At 40.6% G+C, this 22,189-nt stretch overlaps 1 protein-coding gene across 1 annotated transcript; it reads right to left on the bottom strand.

Annotated features, from left to right (window-relative positions):
* Positions 1–2,686: 2,686 nt before the first annotated feature.
* On the bottom strand, positions 2,687–16,222 carry LOC140232080 (kelch-like protein 38). Its single transcript, XM_072312231.1, has 8 exons — positions 15,747–16,222; positions 13,946–14,107; positions 13,115–13,300; positions 12,257–12,380; positions 7,166–7,654; positions 6,287–6,456; positions 5,603–5,767; positions 2,687–4,059 (listed from the first exon to the last, which is right to left on the bottom strand). The coding sequence occupies exons 1-8, from the start codon at positions 16,189–16,191 to the stop codon at positions 3,920–3,922; spliced, it is 1,881 nt and encodes a 626-aa protein (XP_072168332.1). The 5' UTR covers positions 16,192–16,222; the 3' UTR covers positions 2,687–3,919.
* Between the last annotated feature and the right edge of the window lie 5,967 nt (positions 16,223–22,189).

The raw sequence follows: 22,189 nt of genomic DNA, 5'->3' as shown, positions 1-22,189 counted from the left end.
ATAATTTTGTGTGGTGTGGCCAGGGCTGAAATGGGAAGTTTGTCGCTTGATTAGATTCACCCTGTTTTATAACGGCATACAAGATTCCTCATTATCAGCGGAACTGCTGTGGCAATTTTTTGGACAGTTTGAAAATCTGACACAGCATCCACAGCAATCAGGGCCTGTCACGTTTGCCTATCCCGTCTCGCCGCTTTGATTCACATCCATCCCATTTTGTCCACGGTGGCCTGAAACATGGCTGCCGTGGTTGCCGGGAACATGTACACGCAGCATGAAGGACTGAAACTACAGGCAGTTTTGCATCGCTCAAACTACACAGAGTGTTGTCAGTAGTGTGATAGTGTGCTCAAAATTGCAGGGAGTTATCGGAAAGTAATCAAAGCGTAGTTTCTTGCAGTCTGAACAGGGCTAATATGAAATCATTGATGTGAAATGGAAAACGTTAATTTCTCACCATGAGGACAAATGTGACCCTGCACCTCAAAACAAACAAAAAGTCGCCAGACATGAATTTATAAATAAGACCATATTCTGAAAGAGCAGACTTTAAGCTTTAAAATGATGTATAACTCAAATCAAATGGACTCTCCTAACCTATATAAATATTGGAAAGAAAGCACAAACTCAGGAAAAGTGTGAACTGAGAAAAGAGGCTCTGAAGTACAGTGTCTATTCAAGCGCTTAATCTTTACCAAAGCGTGCTGGCTGTGTGATGAATGGGACAAAAAACAGGAAGTAAACCACCAGAGTAACAACAATAAAGGGATTATCAGATTAAACTGAAATTAAGCATGGCTCATTAACAAATTCTGTCCATAATTAATGCCAACTTTCAAAACAGTAGTTCTATTCTTTCAAAAGTTATTAGAGTTGAAAGTGAAGAGTGTGGACAAGGTTTTTCAGAAATGAAAAAGGGATTCTAAAGACACACCTAATCACACTGAAATACCAAAAATATTCAAGATAAACTGCTAAAAAAAACACACTTTCCTGTCCGTTTTATGATACCAAATTTTAGCATAATGTAAAAGAAGACTCACTCTTTCAGAAAATATGAATAAGTGAAGTTCGGCTAGGTTGACTCATTTCATTTATTTTCAGTCCTTACGCAAAATCAGTGTGTGCGACTTTATGTTCGTTTTGAGGTGCACGGTCACAAATGATGAGAAAGTAAGTCTTCACAAGCAAAAATTCTCCCACCCCAGAGTTAAAGGGATCGTATAGTTTTGATTGAGATCTAATTTCAGGTTTCCAACATTTTTTGGTGAGGTAATGAGAAACGTCTTATGAAATATGAAAGAGCATGTAATTCTATGAGGAATTCAACTTTTATTTGATGAAAATTGGTTTTGAAATGGCTGAGATATCCAAAAAAGAGCAATTCTAATAAAGTGTGGGACCCACACTTTATTACGATCACTTTGTTTTACTTTGTTTTTTGATGTTTCAGTCATTCCAAACCTGATTTTCATCAAATGAATTTTGAATTCCTCTTAAAATGGTATGCTTTGTACTATATCATAAGTGTTTTCTTGGTATCTCACAAAAAGTTAAAAGCCCAATTTTCATCTCCACCAATACTGTACCATCCCTTTAAAGCTTTCTATCATACAGTTACAATCAATACTGAAACAACAAAATTGATGATCCAGTACATGCATCACTGATATAGTTTATAACAACTGTTAATGCTTTTATAACACTTCTAATGACTGTCAATATGGTCTGCAAATCCTGAGGCAAGTTTAAATACAGAGGTTTCTTACCGAAGTTAACTGTACAACATTGCACACTTTTTATCACAATTTTAATAGAATGATCCAGTAAATGTGAATTTTACAGAAGATCATAGTACCCTGTTCAATTTCTTACATATTTTTATACATTCTCGACCTGCTACATATTGGCCCGTTGAGGACGAGTCCCGAGTACACTCAGGCAAGTGACTATTGGAAATGCGTGTTGTAGCAAAATCGGCCCGTCCTCAACGGGTCAAGATACAGCATTTTTCCGTTTCGATGTTTGGAGCTGCATGTAGTAGCTACATGTAACACGATGTTTCATTCACATGTAATGCACATAAATGATTTAGAGATTTAGTGCACAAGTTTGTGTACTCATCTTCACATCCATTATTTTGGGTAAAAGTTTCATCTTGATGTCTGTACATACACCCTGTAACAACCCGTATAGACATGAAAGGAAATACATGTACACAATGAATTCACACTGAGTAAGCACTAAAATAACATCACATTGGAAATGAACTGAACTCGGTTAAAATTTAGGATACTGCATTTACCGACTCAAGGCCTTTATTGGTAGAGTACTGAAAATTCAGCAGGGCTGCCATAACGGGATTATCGATCATTGTGGCAGCTTTTGTTGCCGTTTTCATAGAGCTTCTTCCTGTATGTGTCATTCTAGTCACTGGACTCAACCTGTGTCTACAGTGCGCCCTCACTCTTCTTCCTTGGGACAATCGCCAGCCAATCTGCTCCTTCAGAGTGGGCACATGCTATTAAAACCACTCTGATGTTCAGCTTCAGGGCCCCGTTTCTTAAAAGATGTTGGGATGTCAACTCTTTCTGGAATGATAACTTCCCATAGTAACAGCCAATCAGGAAGCTGGATTCTTGTCATTACCATGATATAAACATTTGATATGACAGGAAGAGCTGCTATCATATCAATTTTTTATAAAATGGGGCCCAGATAGGTCCTACCCATTTGAGCACCCTCGTTTACAAGAGCACAGCGGACAGAGTGCCTCGATCGGGAACACATGTGCCTTGGCGAGGCTTGAACCCACAACCTACTCATCAAACGTACATAGCAAAACTCACAAGAATGAATACTACCATCTACATGAATATGCCTTTAATTTGCTCCATCCATCTCGTGGATCATCACAGGTATAAATTCTACATGAAGCGCCATGTATATTGGTGGACTCCTCTTTCATCAGCAGGAACAGATAACCACTGAACACCAAAACACTTCAAGCAATGTTGTTTGAAGGACACATTTACATCGAGGCCATGCTTGAGCACTCAAAGGCAAATCAAACCAAACTGTACCACACTGCACCGTACAGTACCACATGCCAGATTGGGAGCAGTCAAGCATTCTGTCAAGATAGCGTACCTAATGAGTTATTTTTGGACCGAGTCAGATGGGTCACATGTTTTGCAGCAACAGGGTCATGTATTTGGCACACTTACACTTCATACACAGATGTCCCTAAACATAGAGAATCAACTCTTTGTATTACAATGTAGTGCAAGTTACACACATTCTTCTCATGTCAACAGCTGGTACAGTTCACCTTTAGTGGACCACTTTGCATTCAAGTGCTCTCTGGCACGGTACAGTATGACACACTATGCTTTTGGAGCACATTGGGAAGTGGTCCATTTTTAACACGGTAACAGTATGGTACATGTACATTTCGGGAGCATTTGAGCTCACACTGGTAGTATAAAGGGAAAGATACAATGGGGTGGGGATGAGATGGGGTGGGAAGGGTTGTGTCCCACATTCAGCAAAATTCAAAAATCTGTGGCATTTGTTGTAGCTGTGCCTCTACAGAGACTCCAACCCCAAGCACCTTCTGATCTGGAGATTCTCCTGCCTGAAACCCCTAGCAAATGGGAGACTCCAACTTAATGTGCGCAAAGCGCATATCACGAGCGCGAAGTTTTTTTTTACTCAATCAGACTACAAAAACAAAGAAATAAAAAGAGTTGGAAGCTGCAAAATCACCTTGTTAGAGGGTGTGAGATATCCAACCTCTTTATAAGAGGTTCCACGGCTGTATATCTACTTGTATACAGGAGGGTCCCAACACTGTCCCAGGGCTAACTCTGACACTACTCTCTAGGTATTATGGTGAGCTGTCGATATAGCTTGTTGCTCAAAGGGCAAAAGCAGTCATGCCCCATCTGCACTCGTCCATGTCCCATGCAACCTCCCAGGTGTTGTCGGCAATGCTGTACCTCTCCACTCCTCGCTGTACGTTTCTGGCCCCTCCGTTCTCACCCGAGTAAGACTGACCTGAATGCATGGGATCGGCAGAGAATACATGTGACTTTATACGGCACAAAATATTTGCAACAGATCTTATTTAGGGTCCATAGACTGGATATAGGGCAAACTAATTATATATTATTGAGAACAACTGTAATATGATTAGGCAATGTCATAGAACACTAAAAACACATGTAGTCCCCATATATGTATACATTCACTTAAACACTGATTGTTTGCATTGCCATATTATGGCATCACGCAAAGCAAGAAAGCCTGCAGAGTCTATACTAGCTCATTTCATTAACAAATCCCCGATAACCAAGCATGTGATAGCACAACAATGGTGTGGTGTAGGAATACTGTAAAAGAAAATATGTGTATTCTGAAGAATACATATGCTGCAGCATATATATATATATATATATATATAAAAAATCTGATAAAAGTAGTAAAATCAAGCAGGTTTTATGACAGGAGATGGCAGCATAATGACAACTTAACCCTATTCTAACATGACCCCCCCTCGACGTTTCGCGCCACGATTCCGCAACGCGCAAAGATTTTGCCGCGTCGTTTCATGACTTTTTTCATTTGAGTCTCCCGCATATTTTGAGACCAAATTTGCGACGTCCGGGTACACCGTTCTGAAGTTATGCAATGTTTTGCATATGCATGTCAACCCGAAAACCGCTCAAATTCATGATTTCATGTGCAAATCCAATGCAAACTGTGGTTTTTTGTTTAATTGATATAAATTAGATTATTTCAACTTTTAACCATTGAAATAAATCAATTCTAATGTAGATAAGCTTGAAAAAATGCCTCCAACAAATTTTGGCAAAAAAACAATAGAAAACAAAAGATCGAAAAAACAATTAAATACATAAGAAATTAACAAAACAATAAAAAACAAAAGAAAATGATTTTGATTGCGCTATTTTTTTACAAGAAAATTGTTTGATGTGTCTTGAGGAACTCTGACACAAAAATTTAATAATCCTTCAGTCTTTTTGATGGAGTTATAGGTGAAAATATGATTTCATGCGTTAATTTGCATAATTAATTTATTAAAAAATATGAAATCAAAATTTTTTTATTGTATGATCATGTAATCTTGTAGTTGACATCCGGCTCTATGTTCAGGCAAAATTTTGCGGCGATCGCGCGATCGGCGGCCGAGATCTGAAGGGGGGGTCAAATTGACCCCCCCCCCCCCCCCCCCAGTAAAAACTTGGTCTCAAATAGCCCAGTTAGAATAGGGTTAAAAAAGTATCCCAAAGCTTATCTAATATGCATTTGAAATGAGCCCAAGCCCCATGACTACAAAGGAGACAGGTTTAATACAAAATTCATGTACTAATAGTACAGCGCAACCTCACTATGACGAGGATGGATACAGCGAGATACTGCATATAACTTGGTAATTTTGCAGACCCCATTCCTTTTATATTCTTTTTATTTTTTATCCCTATTATGATATTCCTGATAAAACCAGGAAAGTTCAGTGGTCCCAAGTAGCTCTTTATAACGAAGTTCCGCTGTACGCAGGGTACATGATTGCACATACCGCCGATAGCAAAGAGAAAGGCTCCTACATCCACCAGTCTGTGGTTCACTCTGGAGACGGTGAGGGGAGAGAGCGAGGTCCAGACGTCCAGGTTTGGGTCGTAGACTTCCACACCCCTGGAGCGCTTCTTGGATGTTGAGCCCCCGGTGGCGTAAATCTTTCCAACTGGAGGAGGAAGTTGGAGGGAAAAAGTAGGGTAACTTCAACACGGCATCATGAAACTTCACTAACGGCTTCTTTTCTTACGTTATTTCAATTTTTCCTCCTTTTTTTTTTTTTTTTGCTTTTGTTTCTGTTTTTACTCGCTCGTCACATCTTCTGGCACTGTGGTACACAATGACAGCAAATAAAACTTGTGTATTATCCACTAATATTTAATAATGGCAGAAACAAATTGCAGGTTGACATTAATATCCCAAATATTTCCTTGTTGCTTATATTTTGTCGCTTTTGTCAATTAGATATTAATCTGAATTACAGCAATTGCAGCAATTCAACAGGCTGGCTGGTTATTGGATCTGAAATATGATGAACACTTCTAAATTCAGTTTGGACACACAATGATTAGATGTCAAAGAGGCCCCATCCCTGAAAATTGTTTTTTTTATAGTTTTTTTTTTTTTTTTAAATGCATTAAAAACAAAGATTGAAATCCCTGCCTTTGTAGTCTCAAAATATTCTTACCAACACAAGCAAATGCACCATCAATCTTTGGTTCGTGCATGGAGCTCACTTCTTCCCACTCATAGTTCTTGGAATTATACCTCAGGACGGAGGAGAGAGGGGATAGTGTCCAGTCTACGCCGCCCAGGACAAACAGTGTTCCACTGGCTACGATAGCCCTGTGGTGGGATCTACAGCAGTACAGGACGCAAAAGAAAGAAAGAAAGAACACCTATGACCTTCACATTTGACTCCTCATTCCAACTTAACTACATTTCTTGTCACTAAAGATCAACAATTTAATGTGAAGACAGCATACTACTAAAAACTGGTATTACTTGCACAAGTTATAAAACACGATAACAAATACTAAGAAGATTTGCAAACAATTAAGTTTGGACTATACTTCGACACCTTTCATGGATAGTTGCATTGAAAGTCAACTTAGGGTAGAGCACCTTGAAAGACTTAAAGTGATATCTATTAGCATTACAGGTCATACATCCCTCGAGCAAATGTTACAAAGTTTTGCATGAGTGGAGAATAATGTCTCCTAACATCATGTATAAAATCTAATCACAAGAGTCTTTAAATTTAAAAAAAAAAAAAAAAAAGGAATGAAAAACTACACCAGTATCACTCCAGAAAACAAGCTCCCCTTTAGCACTGAGAATAATGGTTAGAATTTTTTTCTGGCTCCAAATAAATTTACTGGAAATCTATAGCATTTGTTCACCCTCCATCATAAAGAAGTTTCCAGTTTTTACTCTGAGGAAAGGTCTCTACCTTTCTCTACAATAATACCAGCTAATGAAAGGAATCTAATTTTGAGACTTGTGAAAGGGACACATAAACTTAAAATCTACATATTCTTCTGAAATTGTGTTATCTTTAGTTGACCTTGGGGAGGGCAGACTGGCCAGCTCTAGGATTTGGTCTTCCTTGAGGTCAAGCCTGAAGACTCGCTTTGCAGCTGCCCCATCCCGCTGCTCTGTGCATCCACAAAGGTACACCACTCCAGCCCCCTCATCCACGGCCTGGACATAGTTGTGTTTGTCCATGAGCTCCCACCAGACCGATGCGACATCACGGGGGAGCGTCCTCACAGGCTTCAGGCTGCCGCTGATGATGTTAGCCACGCTGAGGATCAAGATCTCGCCCCTCTCACCGGCGGCTTGGTGGGGTCGCGCCATCGAAGAGAGGGCCAGTCCGGACTTGTCCTGCACAACGATGGCATACAGTCGACCCTGGAAGGGTAGGAATCGATGGTTGGCGCTGGCGGTTATGTGGCTGTGGAACCCCCGGGGCTTGGCCCATCTCCTGATCAGGGTGCCGTCTCTCACACCGATGTCGGCGACCTCCATGGAATTTGTTTGCGGGCCCCAGCGCCTGAATGCATCACAAAGAGAACATGAATGTTACATGTATACTATACAGGAAGTGTCAAAGGACTATCCAGTGAAACAATCAATCTCATTTGAAGATGACTTTAAGTCCTTCATTAACATAAATCTCACCTAATTTTAACCAGTTAAAGACTAGTCCCGAGTATAATCAGGCAGATGTCTATGAGAAATGTGTGTTACAGCAAATCACCTCATCCTTAATGGGTTACACAAGAAGATTCAAATTATCTCTGTACACACTACAAATGAGATCAAATGAAGCATGTTCATTTTCAGTCCTTCTTTATACCTCAAGACTTTACTCTATTTTTAGGTGATACGCTATCAGCGTATCACCTATTGTGATTGTCAAAATCTCTCTTTATTTTTTTTTATTCTTCTTTCTTTCTGGACAATTTTGTGTCGTCAATATCTCAACAATGACATTACGGAATGACATGAAATTTTCAGTCAACATGTCTCATAACAATATCTAGCCACAATAAGGTTTTCATGACAGTAACATATCTATGACGTCATTTAGGCGCCATTTTGTGATTTTCGGACCTTGTCACATGATCGATCATAACTTCATAACTAGATGTAATTTCTGCGTCATTTTCGGTGGACATAAAGTTCAGGTCACGCTCTATCTTACTTTTTAACGCTAGTTACCCAGGTCTTCATTACGCGCGCGTTTGCGCGCGTCAAAATTTTAAAAGGCTCAAAACGACTTCCCAATGGGAAATCTCGAAGTTTCAGACAATTTTAAGCGTTTCAAACATTTTCTCGCGTGCGCGTCCGTCCGCGCAATTTCGCGCGCAGAGGGCGTAACCAACATGAAAATGCAAATTTTTTGACTGATTTGGATTCCTGATACTTTGAGTAACAATATCCACTGATTTCCGATCGATGTTGACCTATAACAAAGGAATGCGCTGGCGTCAAAGTTGAAATTTCGTGTGCGCGTCTATGTGGAAATATAGCGAAAAACATGTCTTTGTTTATTTCGCAATAGCTCTTTAAAAAGTCCGTTGACCCTATGTTTTTATTGCATATTACAAAAGCATATGAATTGGAAATAACGTTTCAAGTATCAATATTTCCCGAAATACATTATGACGTCATCATATCATCATCTGAAATCAAAAAAGTGGAATTAATTTTTTTGAGGTACTGTTTCTAACATTCATTTGCTCGTATCTCTGTTGTTTAAGCTCAATATTATCCCAAATTCAGATATGTTGTACTTTAAACATTTGCCTTTCAAGTCCATGTCATGGTTTTGAAATTTGATGACGTTATCATACTTTAAATTGTGATTAAAAGTAAAGATGCAAAATCGGACAAGTTTACGTGTTATGTCTATGGGAAGTGATTTTTTTTAAAACCATCCATTGACTTGACAACGTTTAAGCACCTTTATCTCAGCTGATTTTGCTTCATTTCCTCTGAAATTTAAGTATGTTGTAGCTGAGACAATAAGCTGCAGTAATCATGCATTTTGTTCTTTGAAATCTTCTCATGAGGTTGACAATTTTGCAGTTTAAAACTGAAAATGAGAATGGAATGTGGACGAATCGATTCCTGATTCATCTTTCACATACATAAGTTTACGTTCCTCATATTTTCTCGTCGAGACGTATGGCCGAGTGGTTAAAGGCGCCGTCTCAGAGACGTGAGGTTGCACTCGTGCGGGTTCGAACCCCACAAGATCACGAAACAAAATACCTAGCTATTTTACTTTTTTTTTCTTCAATGGTGTATTACACATTCGTCCATGTAGAAATTACGTTCGTATATAAACGCACCTATACACACACACACACACACACACACACACACACAATATCCCTCTGTTTTGTGTTGGAGACCACATTGCTTCGACTGCTGCAGAATGTTGCATCCCGACTCTGTCAAATAGTATGTAATGACGACAACGGAGGTGTTGTACTTTGAGCAATTGTCTTTCAAGTCCATGTCATTGTTTTGTACTTTGATGACATCATCACACTGAAAATTGTGATTAAAGGCAAGGTATCAAAATCAGCCGATTATAGGTTTTATGTCTGCGGGACGTATTTTTCCGAAATTGCCAGAAATGGCACAGCGACCTCAGTCGTTACAAGGCCGCATTTCCTTCTAGCAATGCAATACATGTTCACGCGGCCACAATTGTTGAGTGGGCATTGACTTTTTCCCCCTGTAATATCTATACATTTTTTTTCGGCCTTACCGTTTCCGTGGATGTCCCGTGGCCGAGTGGTTAGAGAAACCGTTTTGCATGCACGCTCAATATAACTTCAAGGTGCCTATATCACATTCTTTTCTTTGTCGATCACAGATGACCGACATCTGATGACCCCAGGCGTATCACCTAACTCGTCAGTGTGACGAGTTTCATGTCTCGTTCAGTTTTATCTTTACTATCTCTTTCAAACAGGGCAATCTCCTAAAACTGACAACTGAATCATATAGAAATGCTTTATCACTTCTAGATTATAATACAAAACAGAGATAAGTACATGGATACATATCAAATAATTTGCAATAGTACATTGAAATGGTCACAAATGGGATATAAAATTTACACAAAGTTACTTGCACAGGACAGAGCTGCCCAAACCTTAAAACATTATTTTATTGTATATATATGACAATCATAGATACTCTTGTGCTGTGTCTCGTCATTTATTTTTTAACAATCCACAGGATTCTCATATTGACTTGATTTGAGCGTGAATCCACGGCACAGCCACGAAAAAATGCTGTCTTTGTCACAGTGAATCATGAGTTAACTAGAAATGTCGCTACGGCGACTGGTGTATGCCTCCGCCATAATACATGGTTCTCCTAATAGGTCTATAGTACAATGTCTTGACAATGTGTGATGACAGTTTCACACAATTGGCAAAATATTAAAATGACAGGTTTGCCACAAATGTGCTGAATGTTCACTTTCCTAGAACTAGGTTCAATTGGATGAATGATTAAAACATCAAGAGTACAGGTATTTGGGGGAACTGATGATTTTCACTTGACTTTTGACCCTTTTACAAGTTTATGCATTGAGTAATTTTCAAGGTATTGAGAAAAAGTATAATTTCAGTATCAAATGTGACAGTGCACCTCAAAACAAACAAAAAGTCGCCAGACATGAATTTTTAGTTAAGTCCATATTCTGAAAGAGCAGACTTTAAGCTTTAAAATGATGTATAACTCAAATCAAATGGACTCTCCTAACCTATCTAAATATTGGAAAGAAAGCACGAACTCAGGAAATGTGTGAACTGAGAAAAGAGGCTCTGAAGTACAGTGTCTATTCAAGCGCTTAATCTTTACTAAACCGTGCTGGCTGTGCGATGAATGGGACAAAAAACAGGAAGTAAACCACCAGAGTAACAACAATGAAGGGATTATCAGATTGAACTGAAATTGAGCATGCCTCATTAACACATTCTGTCCATAATCAATGCCAACTTTCAAAGCAGTAGCACTATCCTTTCAAAAGTTACTAGAGTTGAAAGTGAAGAGTGTGGACAAGGTTTTTCAGAAATGAAACAGGGATTCTTAAGACACACATAACCACACTATTCTACCAAAAATGTTCGAGACAAACTGCTAAAAAAACACACTTTCCTGCACGTTTTATGATACCAAATTTTAGCACAATGTAAAAGAAGACCCGCTCTTTCAGAAAATATGAAAAAGTCAAGTTCGGCTAGGTTGACCCATTTCACTTATTTTCAGTCCTCACGCAAAATCAGTGTGTGCGACTTTATGTTCGTTTTGAGGTGCACGGTCACAAATGGTAAAATAGTATTATCGAAACCTGGCCTTTGACCTTTGACCCCACAGTTCCAAAGAGAATCACTGTTAGGTAGAACATGCATAAATATGTAAGTTTCATGACAATACCTTGAGTTATTTTTGAGATATGGAGGAAAAAGTGCAATTTAGCACTTTCACTTGACCTTTGACCTTTTGGCAAGAAACTTCCCACAGAATATATATTGGGTTATACATGCATACATCAAGTTTTAAAAAAATCCTTCAGGCACTGCATAAATATAAGGAAAGTAGTTATATTTTGAGGAGTTGACCTCGACCTTTGACCCCTGACCTTTGACCCATGTCCCCCAACTTCCCTAGATAATCACTGCCCATCGGTACAAGCATATATACTAAGTTCCATGAAGATACCTTGAACCATTTGCGAGATATGGAGAAAGACATGAAATTTCAATTTTTTTTTTTCACAAAATAACCTGTGACCTTTGACCTTTGACCCTGTGACCCTAAAATCCACACAAAGTATCATCCCCCAAGGATATACCCTCATACCAAGTTTGATGCAAAACCACCAAACGGTTCTTGAGATATCGACAAAAACAAAACAGGACGGACGGACGTACGGACGTACGGACGTACGGAAGTACGGACGTACGGAAGTACGGACGTACGGACGGACGGACGACCCGAAAACATAATGCCTCCGGCCACTTCGTTGGCGGAGGCATAATAAAATGGGTGATACAGTTATTATCTATTAGAAACAGCAATCATAGGTGTTTTAAACGGACTAATTGGAACAGAAAAATGTTACCACCCTGCCCGAGAGTTCTGCAGGCCTCCAATGACACAAAGTGAGCAGAAAAACTGTCTTGGCGGTCTAGGCACTTTTGAAAATGCTGTGGTGATCCCATCAGAAATTCCATGGACGCTGTCATCTACAACATGAAGGTATCAGAAAATTGAAAGTCCAATCATGTTAACTCAATCTTAGCTGATAATAAAACATTTCTCAGTATATATAAAAACAAAAACAAATGATAATACTATGGTCTTCTTTAACCAGGGTTGCCTCTTCAGTGTTGCCACTGCTCTACCAGAGGGCCCTGCCATTATCATCATAAAGTGTCATTCTGAATGAAAAGTCACGAGTCTTAGCCACTATGCCACAGTACCCCTACTGATTACAACCTTGCTTTTGATGAAATTGTAATCTGTATGAGACATAAAGGGACCAAATGTAAAACATCTACAAGGTGGTGATAGCCTTTGTTTGCAGAGAAATTTTGTACAGCATTGTCTGCACTCCTCGGCAAAAAAAAAATGGAACTGTTAATCTGAGTTGTAGCGTGCAGTATGCATACCCTCATTTCACCTATCTGCCCAGATAACAGTACAGTCCCGTTATAACGAACACAGTTAAAATAAATTCCGGTTTTGTTAAAATGAAGTAAGAATTTTGGCTCCAACATTATCAGCTCTATCTTCTTTATTGTTTATGTAGTCAGCTATAACAAAATTTCAATATAACGAAAGAAAACTGCCGATCCAAAGCATTTCATTATAACAGAAGTCCACTGTACATTGGACTTGAAGCAGCAAACATTTTCATTCCACTCATCAGCCATTCACATCACCATGTCATATAAAAATGTCGACGATGCAAACATACCAAAGTCATGACACTCCCGATGCCTCTCAAGGAATGACTGGAATTGATTCCTTGCTGCCAGAGTCACCTGGTCCCACTGTATACTCCTGGCGACCACGCCCATGTCGGCTATCCTTGTTTGAGGGTCGTGTTGCAACCATCTTAGGAGAAGCTCCACCATTACATCTTCACTTGCCTCATGGCTTCCTGTCAGGGCAGCAATAACTTCTACGTTACTTTCACCACTTTCTACGAGCTTGACTTTTAATTTTTTTCTCAACAGCCTAACACACTCTTCTACGCGATCCCATAAAAATGAGAAATAACAGATAACATTGCATCTTCATCTCTTTCACCTCATTTCTCAAAATAATTGCTACCACTCAAATCATCTCTTCTGCACCCACATCAAAATCTTGTATTTTTTTTTTTTTAACTTTGCAGTAGCTCCTTCTTTTACCATCTGCGAAACACTGTGAACCATTTTGTGTAAAAGCACTACATAAATGTATCATTCATTGTTATTCCATGAAACTTGGTTCTTCACATCATTCTGATATCAACTGTGATGATGACTCTTATTTATTAGACCTATCACAATTTTTTTCTCCTCTTGTGCTTTACTTCTTACTTTCTTTAATTCTGTCATCCTCAATCACTTCCTTTTATTATCTCCCGTTCTTCACTCTGTCATTTCACCTCCTTGCCTGCGATCTCTTTTCTTATTCTCCTGTCTCTCTCTTCTCTCCTCATCATCTTTGTTATTGTCTTTGATATTAAAGTGCTATTGTACTAGAGTTTTACATCAAGCTCTTCTCATAAAAAGACATCAGTATACTTAAAGTAGCTTACCCACGTTCACTTCCCCCAGACTGAGGAAGGAGACGATATCTTGGCTGCCGAGCTCAATCAAGTAGTCGCTTCTGCTGATAATTTGGAAGTACGTCTGCACATATCTCTTGCAGGATTCGGCAAAATCCGTCAGACCGTACCTTTCTCCAAATAGCCAGAGTTCTAAACAGGTGAAGAGACCATGATACAGCATTATGTTGAAGCAAGTTAGAAAAATGATGTGTCACACGCAATCAAGAGAACAGGTGAACTACATCACTACCTTTCGGTGAAATGGTGTCAGCCAGGCACATGATCAGTAAGTCATTAGACTTACTATATAAACGTGCAAGTCTGCAGGTCAATTAAGTATAATGTGCATATATTCATGTGAAAAAACAAACACACAAACACACAAAAACAAAAATCAGTGCAATCACATATTGGTTCTAGCTCATGATGAAACTATACGTATATTATACACTGTACTGGCTCTTCAGAAAGAATGCCCTCCCAATGAAATAAATATAATAAATGTGTATCTGATATATCAGTGATAAATAGGAAAACAGAGTCTATAATACATGTTACGTGTATATATAATATCAAAAAAATGTATACTCTTTACAAAATCACCAAAATATACTCAAGAATTTTCATTTATTAAACCGGATAAAATTGTGAAGTTTGGTATCTAAAATTTAAAAACAAAACAAAACCCTAATATGTGACCGTGCACCACAAAACGAACAAATAGTCGCACACACTGATTTTGTGTGAGGACTGACAATAAGTGAAATGGGTGAACCCCATCAATCTTGACTTTTTCATATTTTCTGAAAGAAAATGTCTTCTTCTACATTATGCTAAAATTTGGGATCATAAAACAGGCAGGAAAGTGTGTTTTTAGCAGTTTATCTTGAACATTTTTTTTTTTTGTAGAATAGTGTGATTAGGTGTGTTTTTTAGAGTCCCTTTTTCATTTCTTAAAAACCTTGTACTGTACACACTCTTCACTTTCAACTCTAATAACTTTTGAAAGGATGATGCTACTGCTTTGAAAGTTGGCAGCAATTACGAACAGAATGTGTTCATAAGGCATGCTCAATTTCAGTTTAATCTGATAATCCCTTCATTGTTGTTACTCTGGTGGTTTACATCCTTTTTTGTCCCTTTCATTGCACAGCAAGCACGTTTTGGTAAAGATTAAGTGCTTGAATGGACACTGTACTTCAGAGCCTCTTTTCTCAGTTCACACCTTTCCTGAGTGTGTGTTCTCTTTCCCATATTTAGATAGGTTAGGAAGTCCATTTGATTAGAGTTACACATCATTTTAAAGCTTAAAGTCTGCTCTTTCAGAATATGTTCCTAACTAAAATTTCATGTCTTGTGACTTTCTGTGCATTTTGTGATGCAGGGTCACATATAGTCATCACATACATAGCATGATTTCAGAGATGGATTTTTATGCTTCAAGCAAATAAAAAAATGAAAGTTTGTTTCAAAACCAAATGTAATCCCACTCTTGAAACTAATTCCACACAGTCACTCTTATTTTAGTATCATTTGGAGCACATTATATTCATCAACCTTTTAGATATGATTTAACCAAACCTCAAACTACATGTTTTATGGGAATTTCAGTGGTTACAAATTTACTAAAACAATTATCACGAAAAGTCTTTAATATATATATATATATATATATATATATATATATATATATATATATCATTACTATCATTTTCTTTTTAGCTCTGAAATTTCTACACAGGGGGTTTTTTAACAAGAGACATGACTTTTGAAGAAGAGCAAAACTCACCATGAGCATTATTTGAGTCAAGATATTTCTCCAAGTACACACTGCAAGCATGTGAGAGTTCATCGACCTGAAGCATGGTGGAGGCTGCCAGTAAGTCCATCACATTGTCCATGGTTCCTGTGGACAGCCGACAGCTCCCAGTGTACAGAAAGTCTACTATGAGAGCGAGGGTCTCTACCCCAACACCCCGAATCGTCACCTCCTGGTGCTCGCGCTTGCTCTCCGCAAGGCCCGAGGTAAACATCGCGTGGAAGTACACGCTGTTGGCAGCAAGGACGCATCGGTGTGCGGGGACTCTCTCCGCGGACGTGGAGTCCTCCCCTCGCAGAAATATGTCGCATAGTGTCTGCTCACTCTGTCGGAATGCATTGAGCGATTTCAGCGTCGATCCCGGCCACTCTCGTTTATTCACTGCTGTCAGAGTTATCTTGCATTCATCATCCATTTCAGTTCAATTCATCAGCTGCATTTGTTCTTTCACCTAAGTATGCACAGACGAACAATATCATGGAAAACATGACTTCCTAAAACAAATTTGTGGCATGTGAAAGTTCTTTGTTAAGTTGATGAATCTCTAGAGACAGGCACAGAACACACAGTGCACCTACACATATAATCCGTAGATCCTCAGTCTATGTAATGCCTCTTGGTTTACAGTGGGACTTTTTGGCTTTGAACACCTTCTGGCTTTTGGGCTTTCAAATGCAGTACATAGAACAAGAATGAAATCAGTACAACATATCAAAGAATAGTTCATGAAGCTGAGCCTCACATCTTCCGTTGCTCGTACAGTTAACTTGAAGTCGTTCAATCTGTGACTGTGAGATGCTGCGGAGTTGATGTCTATGAAATATCTAGGCCTACTCCGAGCCGAGGATAAGGTCATGCTGTACAACAAATAACCACCTCATTACCTCATCTGGATATTGTCTAAATTTATTCTATGAATGAATGCCATCAGGCTCGGTCCAAGCACATTTATTGCATACACGTAGAAACAATCTAGCAAGAGCCATCAAATAACAAGGGCAGTGATTTGGCTCAATCGGTAGTGCATCTGCACTGCCTCCAGATCCAAAGGAACAGATTTGGGTTAAATTCATTCCCCCGCCCGGTCTCTTCACTCCTTCGCCAAGGATCTCACACCATCACATAATTGTACCCCCGTACACTTGTATACAGTGTTATAATCCTAGTCCTTTGCAATGATTTTTTTTTTTTCACTGTTAAATTCCCTAGAAATTTGCTTTTAAATGCTCTATAAACGTGACTTTTGTACTCTGTTTTCACAAAAAGTCCCTACCGTCGAAGGGGGGTATCCCCCCTCCTACACCCTTCCCCCACCCGGTCGCTTTGGTCCCTCACCGAGGATCTCACACTGTCACATAAAGATACGGTACCCTCTTACAGTGTATGTTATGATCAAATAAGTTCTTCGCATTGATTTTTTTCCCCCACTAGATGAAAGGTCTAGAGTTGTAGAGTCTATGTTTAATCCCCAGGCCCTAGAAATTTGCTTAATATGCTACATAGATAAACACGACTTTTGTACTCTGTTTTTATAAAAAGTTCCTACCATGGGAGGGGGGTATTGCCCTTAACTCATGGGAGGGGGGTATTCCCCACTTCCCCCGCGCCCCCCCCCCCCCCCCCACACACACACACACACACTCGGTCGCTTCGCTCCCTTGCCGAGGATCTCACACCGACACATTTATTGGACTTTGGAGGTGTAGGGCCTATATGAGAATTCAAAGTGGCTCACACAATTGTGGGTTTATGACATCACCTCATAGTCATAGCCTCTGTCGCCCCTGTCGAGATCCCCCCCCCCAAAAAAAAAAAAAACAACAGCAAACAAACAAACAAACAAACAGAACTTTGTTTAGTGTTCCGGCGTGCTCACGATACCCAGCTGATAACAGAACCTACTAGGGTAGGCTCTCTAACCGTTCTTCTTCTTCTTCTTCCGATAAAGTGCTGCCCTCAAATGGTCGAGGATGAACGCACTGCGAGAACATGCGCATACGCTGCACCGGGGCAACAGAAATTTGAAATCAGGTGAAAAATATTTACAGGTGCGAGTAAAAATCTCTGGATGAAGAGTTACATCCTACAGAGTTCCCTCAGCGCAGTTTTGAAGGCGATGAGGGATGGGTATGTGGCAGGATCAACAGGCAGGCTGTTCCAGTCCCGGATGGTGCGTGGGAAGAATGAGTTGGCATACGCTGTAGTACTGGTGTGGGGGATAGTGAATCGGGAACAGTGTCCTCTGGTAGATGTTGAGAGCTGGGTCAGGTAAGTCTGCCAATGGATGTCAACCAAGTGATATCTGATCTTATACATCATCAGCAGACGATTTTGGGAGCGACGTTCCTGCAGCGGAGGCCACTTGAGATGATCCAGCATGGCTGTGACGCTGCTAGATCTTTCGAAGTCGCCCGTGACAAATCGAGCTGCACTTCTCTGAACCTGCTCAAGCTTGTGTATGTTCCGTTGTGTGTGCGGATCCCATGAAGTCGCTGCGTATTCGACAGTTGGTCGGATGAATGTTGTGTAGACAGCTTCTTTGACTTTTTTGCTGCTATGACGTAGGTTGCGTGAGAAGAAGGCTCGAGTACCATTGGCTTTTTTGGTGACGGTATCCACATGATTGTTGAAATTCAATCTTGAATCGATATGGACACCCAGGTATTTGGTTGAGCGGACAACTTGTAGTACATGATCATGAATGGTGTAGGAGGCAGGAACGGGATTCCTCTTGTTGGTGACCTGCAAGACCTGACACTTGGTAGCATTAAATCGCATCAGCCATTTCGCTTCCCATTCTTGAACTGCATCTAAGTCCCTCTGCAAGCGGGTTGAGTCAGCAGGTGAAGAAATGTGCCTGTAAACCACACTATCATCAGCGTATAGTCTGACAGATGAACCTGAGATGCAGTCCGGCAGGTCGTTGATGAAGATGAGGAAGAGCAGGGGGCCCAAGACACTTCCTTGTGGGACTCCCGATGTAACAGGGGATTCCCTGCTCTCCTGGCCATCAACAAGAACAGATTGTGTGCGTGAGTGGAGGAAATCAGATATCCAATCTGCTGTTTTACCACAGATTCCATAGTGCTGGACCTTCTCCTTGAGATGTCGATGGGAGACTTTATCGAAAGCCTTCTCATAATCGAGAAGGACCACATCAATTTGTGACTTCATGTCTAAACCCTTGGCAAGGTCATCCAGCATGCAGATGAGTTGTGTTTCGCACGATCTCAGTTTGCGGAAACCATGCTGGGCATCCGAAATGATGTTGTTGTCAGTCAGGTGACGGATTACAGCACAGTGAATTATGTGTTCACACAGCTTACACAGTACGGACGTTAGAGAAATGGGTCTGTAGTTTGCAGCATCAGAGCGACTTCCTTTCTTGAACAATGGAACGATCTGAGCCTTCTTCCACTGAGAAGGCACTTTTCCTTGGCTGATAGAAGCTTGGAAAAGTAAAGTCACTGCTGGTGCAATCTCCACGGCTGCTTGTTTCAGAAGCATAGTTGGTATCCCATCAGGACCTGAGGCAGTGAAGGACTTGAGATTTTTCAAAAGCTTGATCACTCCGTTTTCACTGACTTGGATGTTATCCATAGTGGGGTGCTCCTTGTCCTCAAGGTCTGGGAGAGGGGCTCCATCATCAATTGAAAAGACAGATGAGAATTGCCTGTTCAAGATGTTGGCTTTAGATCTTGGGTCCGAATGAAGGAAACCTCCATCTTTCAGTGGAGCAACACCTATGTGGTCGCAACGCTTAGCTTTCACTAAAGCACCCAACTTCTTGTTTCTGCAGCCAGCTGGTACGCTGTGGATGATGTCATGCACATAATTGTTGTAGGATTTACGGCACACTTTTTGGGCTTCCTTCTTGAGGAGCTTGAAGCGGTCCCAGTCCCTGGTCATATTCGTCTGGCGGGCCTTTTTGAAGGCACGACGTCTGCGTCTCAGGATGCGTTTGGTTTTGGAATTAAACCATGGTTGATTGACTCTAGTTGAGGTCATCTTGGAAGGAACACAGTCACTGATGATCAAATCAAGTTCCTGCTGCAGAGCATCGGCAAGGTCATCGACTGATGTAGAAGTATTGAAACTGGAGGTATAGCTGGTTGACATCTGTTGTACCCTTGAGCGGATAACGTCAAAATCGGTCTTATTCCATAGAAGAATCTTGCGTCGAATGGGCTTTCTTCTGCTGGCTTGTACGTTTGCATCCATGAAGACAAGATCATGATCACTTAGAGCAGGAAGGCCTGAACATCTATTAGTGAGGGAAGGCCTGTTTGTCAAGATGATGTCAAGTGTGTTATCCCCTCTGGTTGGAAAATCAACCATTTGCTCAAGACCTGCCGACTCCAGTAGATACAAGAAAGTCTCATTGATGGTACGCCGGTACTGATGCGAGATGATGCTGGAGGTTTCCCAGTTGATATCTGGCAGATTTATGTCTCCAGCAAACCAAACTGCGGCACCTGGATTGTCCTGGCAGAGCTGGCTGATGGTACTGCACAGATCTACCATGTAGTCAACATTATTGTTAGTTGGTCTGTAGAAAGAGGCAACAACGATAGACTGTTTGTTGTTGACAATCTTAGCAGCAACTAGCTCAGCTTCAGTCTTGATTGAGATCTGGTGGTTGTTCAAGCTACTATGGACAGCAAGTAGCGCACCGCCGTAACCATCCTGGCGATCAATGCGATAAACATCAAATCCAGGAGGGAAGATTTCTCCATTTGAAATCCCTGGTTTAAGCCACGTTTCGCAACCAAAAACAACATCAGGCTTGACTGCATCCAAAACACTCCAGAATTCTTCACGCTTCCCGAAAATGCTCTGGAAATTAACCTCGAGAAAGCGGAGATTCTGAAAGGATTGATGAGATTTGGTCTTGGAGCTCGGAGATGATTTAGCGAGAGGGGAACCGAGTGGACTTGTACTTGTGGAGCTTGTTGAGGGGTGAGTGTGAGAAGTGTTAGAAGTGTCCACAGTGCTAGATCCATCAAATTCTGTAGAGTTAAAGAGCCCTGAGGAAAAGTTAGGTAATCCACAGTGACAGCACTCCCATGGAAGATCACTTCTTCCGAGGTTGTCTAACGCAGAATCTGACAGGCCCACACACTCCGAGTGAAACCATGTGTTACACGACTCACACAGGATACTGGCTTTTGCACCTTTATAGTTGGTACAAGCTTTATTACACTCCCCACAGGGGTACTTGGGCTTGCGAGGGCCAGGGTTGCATTCTATGTCGCCAGAAAGCAAGAGATTACTCTGGGTGATATAGTTCAAGGCAATCAGGAGGTATGCACTCTTGAGTATAGTCACTTGTGCGTGCATGTTCATAATGATGATAGAAAGTCTAAGTCTATGAACATGTTGAACAGTTATGAACATGTCTAATCAATGCTGACACAGTCACTCGTGTATTGTAATCAAAAGAACAACATTAATATGTGCCAGGAGGATGTGCTATGGGCGAGAGTCATGCACATGCAAGAGCAGTAACCTGTTGAACTCCTGCACTGACAGTAGCAAAACTAACTAGATCATTTGTGAAGCAGTCATAGTAGAACACAGTCACAGTGAAACTTCATGATGTGCTATAGACAATGATGTACGTTGCAGATAGTGAAGCAATCATGCACATGCAAATTCGAGGCAAGCAACTGTAGTAAAAAATCAGTGATAAGGTCACTCGTCACTCAGTTACTCATTGTCAGAATTGGCTATACATACAGTACGTTGACGCTGGTGAGAGCATGGAAGTATGCAGCATGACTGTATAGGCCTAGTACATAGAGGTAGTACTAGTGTAGTACACGTGTAGTACAATACAGGACGGTAGATACTACAGCAAATGCCGTGGGGGAGACCGATGTTACAAAAACTCAGGCTGAATCCATGAGTTCATCATACATCATGATGTATATAGACAAAGATGTAAGTTGCAGGTAATGAAGCAATCATGCACATGCAAATTCGAGGTAAGCAACTGTACTAAAAATCAGTGATAATGTCACTCGTCATTCGTCACTCAGTTACTCATTGACAGAATCGGCTATACATACAGAACGTGACGCTGGTGACAGCATGCGAGCATGCAGTATGGCTGTAGTAGTAGTGCACGCGTAGTACAATACAGGACGGTAGGTACTACAGCAAACGCCGTGGAGGAGACATCTTTAGCTGTTAAAAACACTCAGTAGGGTGAAAAATAAGCTGAATCCATGAAGACATGAGTTCAGGAGACATCAAAACACCGGTACGTTGAAAATAATCAGCAAATGATCAGGAAAACCAGTAAAAAAGAGTAATGTAAGAAAATTTAAATAGTATAGACTAGGGCCTACCCTGCGCCTGCCCTGCCGATACGTGGTACCTGTAGTGTACCCTAAACATAACATGCATAC

The sequence above is a fragment of the Diadema setosum genome, chromosome 8 (genome assembly GCF_964275005.1).
Source record: "Diadema setosum chromosome 8, eeDiaSeto1, whole genome shotgun sequence".
In the NCBI taxonomy this organism is placed as follows: Eukaryota; Metazoa; Echinodermata; class Echinoidea; order Diadematoida; family Diadematidae; genus Diadema; species Diadema setosum.
This window is presented reverse-complemented; position numbering and strand designations above follow the sequence as displayed.